This window comes from Antedon mediterranea, chromosome 3 (assembly GCF_964355755.1).
Source record: "Antedon mediterranea chromosome 3, ecAntMedi1.1, whole genome shotgun sequence".
In the NCBI taxonomy this organism is placed as follows: Eukaryota; Metazoa; Echinodermata; class Crinoidea; order Comatulida; family Antedonidae; genus Antedon; species Antedon mediterranea.
The window spans coordinates 19310981-19318422 of NC_092672.1; the positions used below are offsets into that span (position 1 = coordinate 19310981).

Genomic DNA, 7442 nt, shown 5'->3' on the forward strand with positions numbered 1-7442 from the left:
TTTCCAAGTGTTTAATCCAGGGGAGAGGCCAGGAAAAACTAAACCTGATGGTACCAGAGAACCACGTAGACGACGGCAACTACCCACCATTCCGGTAGAGTGGCCTGAACCAACATGGAGTCCACAAACTCCAGAACAACACAGACGATGGCCGCAACTACCTACCAATCTGGTAGATAAGCCTGAACTACCTCGACGAAGACGGAAATTACCTACCGTTCCGAAAGAAAGACAAACTGTGATATCCGCTCTTCCTGTTGCTGATATCCGATCTGCCAGTATTGGAGTCTGTAACACTCCAGTGACTTTGGTCACAACTGGATCTGATCGGACTAGTTGTAAACAGGCTGCGAAAGATGTGGGGTCGACTACAGTGGAGGTTACTACCGTATCGACAGACCAACCCCAGGTTAGAATGGTAACTGAAGTACCCCCTGAACACAAGGTAAGTATGCTTTGTCTTTCAGGTACAGAGTTTACGGTGACATCTTCCTTTCCTATCAGAAAGCAAGCCCGTAGCTCTCAACGGTTACACTCTTGGCTACTCACCCCGACTAGACCTGGGGTTCTACACAGCAGGGCTGAGAGAGTAGACCCCAAGCTACCTGGGACGATTCCGTGGGATCCAGGAGGTGAAACTTAATGGATGCTGTCACTTCTGACTGCGCTTTCTGAGTGTAGTCTACAAGAATGTTGACGGGATCAAACTGGAATTGTGCCCATGACGACGGAGCAGTTGAGTTGACTCGTTTCTACTGGAAACCTCAACTTAGCTCACATCAATATCAACCTGCCAAATGGTTGCATTACTTTTGCTCGTGGCAATGTGATGTACATTTGTTGAACTCAGGTTGATCTTGGAAGTTGCTGCAGATGGTAAGTATAGTGATGCGGGAGCTGATATCTGTACATCAGTATGCCTCCTGAGCTTCACACTTACCATAATGATGTAGAAGAAGACGTACAGAACCCACATTTCAGGGAGTTTCCCCGGTGTATTCAAGCTAGTGTGAGAAAGGTGGAATGCTTCCCTTTTAGAATGGGGAGGTGTGTTGTGAAAGGGGTCTCACGCTTGAATATCCTGTCACGTTTGCTCATTTGCATGTAAATCAGCTGGTTGAAATGCAGGGTTGACCCCACCAGGATAGGCTGGTTAATAGTTCTTGTTTTTTTCAGGTGCAGCTGAGAAATAAGACGGTGGTTTTAAATCATGACAAGCTGGCTGATTTTAATTTACCTCCTCTTTCTTCACCTACAGATCCGGATGCAGGACCGTTGTATTGTCTATGTCGCCAGCCCTGGGCCGGCTCGTTTATGATACAATTTGACTATTGCGAGGTGTGGTACCACGGTGCATGTGTGAATATTGCACTATCTGAGGCCCGGGACATTGACTTATATCGATGTGCGGACTGCAAGTCCTCAGTTAACAATTAAGTACTCACGTTTACCTTCTCTTCTTCCTCAGATATGGATCAGTTACCGTTTGCTGACGGAAGTGATACGGAGATTTCCGAGATGGAGGAGGATGTGCTCTTGGCTAGTCCGGGGGTACAGGAAGAAGAGGCAGCGGCTGGGGATACGAGAGGGGCTTGCCCGGTGGCGAGCACCCCAGCCGAGCGGAAACTAAAATGCCATCTGGGATGTGGTCCAGTGAGCAACATACGGGTCCACGTCACGAAGACGCATGCCCCGGCATGTTTCCGGCCACTGGAACGGAGTTCTTGGCGGAGGGCACGAGTGCAGTGGCGGGCACTCACCAGTTTGGCAGCGGAGGGCCTTGGTAAAGGCAGAACACCAGAGGACCTAAGATGTCTCCTGAACGCCCAGCACCTTATGGGGGATGGCACTGATGTCCTACCTCCGGATAGGAAAACTCGTAGTGCCATCCTTATGCTGACACGGGTGATTGGGGGAAAGAGGCCCCCGCCTCTCACGATAGCTCCGGTTATCAGTCACCCGTCGGCTCTCATACACTGGCGCTGTGTGATCGCTCTCATCGCCTCTTTTGGTGAGGAGTTGGTGAAGGAGTGTGGTCGTCGGGCTGAGGAGGAGGAGCCGGCAGTGGACCAGATCGCCAAAAAGTCGACAAAGAGAAGGGCGGCAGAGGAAGAACATGGAGAGCGACCGACCAAGCGCGATGCCCCGGCACCGAAGGATGGTAGATCAGTGGCGGCGCCACCGATTGTGCGGGGTACATCGGCTTCGCTTGGTTCGGCACCCAAAGTGTTCGATGCTTGTTTTCACCTGGACCGGTTGCAGAGGGACCTGCAGCTTTCCAGACGAGCGGACCTCTGGGACGTGGAGCGAGCGGTGCGGGTGAGGAGTGGAACACAGCCTGTGGAAGTGGTAGGCGGGATTGCCCTGTTTGGCGATCCAACCACTTACCCCACTGAACGGGAGATTGGTGGACTGGCGAGGAACGGCTGTGCGGTGGGCTTGGGAGTGGCTCCTGGCTACTCGCCGACAACGGTCCAATTCGATAGGCTCCTGGCCTTAGCCCGAACTCGAGATGTTCGAGTAATCGGGAGAGTGGGATTGGACCATTCGGCCCCGCCTACAGATTGGCCGAGACAAGATCTGCTGCTAAAGAGGGTGTTGGGTCGTTGCTTGGACGGCCGCCACCACCGCATCCTGTGTCTTGAAGTCTCTGGAGTTCAAGGCGATGTCACTGGGGAGGAGTGCCACTATCGCGTCTTGGACATCTTGCGTCTAAGTCGTGTGTCAAAGGAACAGCGTCTGCTTCTGGCAGACTACGCTTCCACGGAAGCCGTAGCCACCGCCTACAGGGGGTATGCAAATGTTAACGTGGGACCTCGACGCCGCCCGAGCTGGTCTATTCGAAGCAGGAACCAAGGAGAAACGGACGCAACCGGAATTGACCAATATATTTGGATTTACTGCTTACGGATACTTGTGTGATTTAGGACAGGCGGGACTGTTAAAGTAAGCCTAGTAGCTTTCATTATCAGGCCATTTCAGCACCGACCTAAAATCACAACAGTGTCCTTGTTTTCTGAAATTCTGTAGCATCACGACTTGCTGTTTCCATAGCTACAGCGGTTTTAATTGCATCATCTAATTTAAGGTCATGAACCGCCAGTAAACGTTTCTGAATGTTCTCTTGACGCAACCCGCAGACGAAAATGTCTCGCAGTGTCGAGGTCAAAGTGTTTCCGAAATTGCAATGAATGGCTAACCTTCGTAGTTCAGCAATGTATGAAGCAATGCTTTCCCCGCTATGCTGTTCTCTTTTGTAGAACCGAAATCGTTCAGCGATTTCCGATGGCTTTGGGCAAAGATGTGTCGTGAGCTTTGTAATTAAATCTGCGTAAGACAGTGTCGCTGGTTTCTCCGGTGAACACAAATTCTTTAGTAGCGTGTACGTTTTCGGTCCGATGAGTGCAAGCAATGCCGGTACCTTCCGATCATCATCGACCTTGTTGGCTACAAAATATTGATCTAACCGTTCGGTATACGAATCCCAAGCTTCTAAAGATGAATCAAATTCTTCAACCTTTCCTATTATAACTGCCATGCTCATTCTCGTCGCCAAAATTTATGTTGTATATAATAAATTATAATGCAAAGTAAGAGCTCTAAACACAGCGTGTACAACTCAACATTTATTCAGAGGAGAGAGAACAATTATGGCACGCCAAAGGCGTCGTTACAACATGCATATATAACACTCACTATGGCCTAGCTAGCTGAGATTTAGGTACCTGTCTTTCTTACTGTAACAGCAGTCTATCACAGCTTTTCCGACTGGCGAGGTATTCAAGACTTGATAATTTTAAGATTGAATGCCTACAACTGAAGCAATAGGCCTAAATCTGTTTAATATCTTGGTAGCAAAAATAATGACATTGTGTACTGCAATTGTTTTGAAGTAATTAACCACTGAATGTACGTTTTATGGTAATATGATAAAAAGAAAAAAAACAATGCACTACTAAATTTATTAGAATCGATTATTTTTCACATTTTTAACCATTTAAAGCCAAAACAAGTTATCGCAATAGGATAAGATGAATGTAATTTGTGACCTTCTTAAATTAAATCTAAAAAACGTAGGGAATGGGACTTTAGACAGACTTCCCCATGATTGTATACTCCTTGAGTGGTGGTAAATATGCAACAGTATTCATAAAATGGTTTTGCAAAATGAGGACCAGTGAAAATACCACTACACCATGACGTCATTTATATTAACTAAAAAGATTACTAAAAGTATTACAGTTACCTCTGACTTAATTAAAGTCTTCAGTCCATGTTGATCAGATTTTTGTAGATTTTTTATTTTGGTATGACCCACTATACGACAAGATTACATGGTTTTGTAAATATTTTGTTCTCTAATTTTTTTAGTTCCACAATTTTTCCAGTCATCTTAATTTTGTAAAGCTCGGTTTAATACCTTTAGCAGAGCATCATTTTTTACATTTGTTTCTTGAAGGTATTTGTATCATGAACACATTCTCTACATTACCAAACTGTTCCAAGCCAAACACACACCATTTAACAAACGACTGACACATAAAATATATGAGCGTAGTCAGCCTAGACGAGTACTAAGTCTTACCATTTGCCTCTTTTTTCATTTAAGGTAAAGATTAATAAGATAATAAATTAGTAACTTCTATCATAATTAATTATGGAAAACTACAGGGATATTGTAAATTAGAAATGTGAAGTATGAATATATCCACTGTGATGTAACACATACACATCTATCAGGCACACACTGCAGAATAAGAGTAATTTTCAGAATAATCATAGTAATTAATAGGTCTTGATAGTAGAGTAGAGAGAGGCCATTGCCCCTGTATCCGCCCTCTGTTGATCTTGCATTTGCCCGCATCATGGTTTTTCAAGATTAAACAAACCTTTAAAAATTCAGTTCAACCTTATTTTAACAATAGTCAATCTTTCAATTCATGACATTTTCTCATCACAACTCAAACATTCATTATTTGCATACTAATAAATTGCATTAGTGCCAAGCCATAATAACATTAATTTCCATAGACAGCTGCCAATACTGTAAACTATTTTATTTTGCAGGTTCATAACTGGGCAGCAGTGCCTCTTGTGGTTGTTGCCTTACCACAAAGGCAGAAATAGCAAAGCATTGAAGAAGACTGCTCATAAAAATGCGTCAACCAGGAAATGTCAGAACATAGTACGGTATGTTTTTGCTATATATAGGCCTACAGTATAGCAACGATTTTCTATTGAAACTGGGTTTAATGATACTTGTATGAATCGTATTATGTCTATTGAGTTTCCATATACTACACTTGACAACTTCTTGTTTTTTTTTATTATAATTTCCAAAAAGAAATTATGTATAGGATTTTTATAGATTAATTGTAAGAATTCTAAAGTGAAATTCAATAGAATACTTGTGTATTGTGCTTCTATATTTATAAGTGCACAGACCGTGGACACGTTTTTGTGATATCAAAGTCAGGTACTATTCATTGTGAATAGTATACAAATAATGAATGTTTATGAGTGCAATGGTACAAATAATGGCACGAGGTGAATGATGAAAGGTTATATCAACGAGGCAAAGCCGAGTTGATATAACCTTTCATCATTCACCAAGTGCCATTATTTGTACCATTACACGAATACAAAATATTCATTATTTGTTTTATATAACATCTAGACGTTTTTTTTTCGTACACAAAAATGTTTCAAAAAGTACTATTTAACGATCGTTGAATAGTGCGTACTATTGCACGCCATGTGACCCACATTCGTCCAATCAAATGACAGGAATTTATATAGGTGTTATATAATATATAATAGAAAGATACTTTAACGAGTAGACAGTTGGTGCTATGAATTGATTGAATTCAGACAACTAGAAAGTCAGTCCAGTTATTGTGAATTACCAGATTGTTCCAGTTTAGCCAATAATATGTAAGTTTGCAATGTAGATGTTAAGTAAGTACAGTAAGAAATACAGTATATTGCTGGTTTTATAGATACATTTTATAAATTTTATTTTATTATTTTATAATTTTGATTATTAAGAGTAAGAGTTTTAAGGAAGAAGGAAGCTGAAATAAGCTGGTTGAGAATTGAAATGTTTGGATACAAGAGAAGAAAATTAAATGGGTTGACAGGATATGTCTATGTTTAAAGATGTATTGTCCCCCTGAACAAATAATTTTTTACAATATTTTTGTTGAATAGGCCATTTTAATGACACATAAAAGTTATTCACTTTGAAATAAAATTTAATCGAAAAAAAAAAATATTTACCTGAGAAAATCGTAATTTAAAGTAAAAAATAGTCAACCGGAAGTCGGTTGGCTGGCAGCCAGCTGGCTTCCGGTTTAATTTAACCCTTGACCTGAATTAGCTTATGAATTATGCATATTGTATGATTCTTGTGCGTGTATGTGACCTCTAGGTCATCACAAAAAAAAAATACGACGTGATATGGCGAGACGACGATGTGGGAAATTTCTGTAGTTTAACAACAAAAAAACAACTCCTATCTTGAAGAAAAGACTAGGGCTAAGCCCTAGCAGATTGGTAAGTAAGAACTGTAGTTTCTATGGTGCAGCTTTGTTAGTTAGTATAGGAAGCCTAGCTAGCCCATTACAGCTGTACTGGCTAGTGTACTATCCCCTATCTATTGGCTAGGCTTAGTAGTAGCTAGTCTCTAGCCTTAGTACTAGCCTAGGCCTAGTTGTAGGCCTGAGTGAGGGTTCACCCTGAGTGAGTAGTAGGCCTAGCTAATACTAATAGATACAACTTGTAAGCCTTATTAATAGTTATTGCCAACCTAGCTTTAAATAGGATTAGGCCTATAACATTCATCTGTGATCATGGAGTAAAGAATAAGGTTTTAGTAGTGTGAATTTTGACACCACCAACTCGTCTTATTTTTAGTATAATACTATAATAATAGTCCTTTATCATTATTCATATCACTTTTCATTCATTTTTAAAACATTTAATTTTCTTTTCTATGTAGAGTGAGTTTGTGATTAAAAAAAATTATAAAAGAGCAGCGAAACTCAAAAAGCGAAAACTTGTGAATGGCTGCCAAAAATAAAAAAATAAGGTCACCACCAGGGCCAGGAGAGATTATGGTGCTTGGTTTTTCCTTCATGATTAATTAGATTTTAATGCTAATATAAATTTGTGAAAATTGTAACTAGGCCTACACTGTACATCCAACAATGTAATTATTTTAGAGAAAATGACCAAATAATCTTAAGTTAAATATTTTTTGGAATGAGTACTTTACAGTATACTTAGTACCGTTATGTTGAATAGACCATTTTGTAGTTATAATAAAGTTATTCACTTCGCCGAAAAAAAATCCGGAAAAAATATTGATTTCGCTTATAAAAAATCAAAATAAGTTTACCATTTTTTCGAACTCATAAGTTCAGAAATTCCAAAATAACGAT

The 7442-nt window shown here is 41.0% G+C and overlaps 1 protein-coding gene across 1 annotated transcript; it reads right to left on the bottom strand.

Annotated features, from left to right (window-relative positions):
- Window positions 1-2995: 2995 nt before the first annotated feature.
- On the bottom strand, window positions 2996-3538 carry LOC140044116 (uncharacterized). Its single transcript, XM_072088597.1, has one exon. The coding sequence runs from the start codon at window positions 3536-3538 to the stop codon at window positions 2996-2998; it is 543 nt and encodes a 180-aa protein (XP_071944698.1).
- Window positions 3539-7442: the final 3904 nt, after the last annotated feature.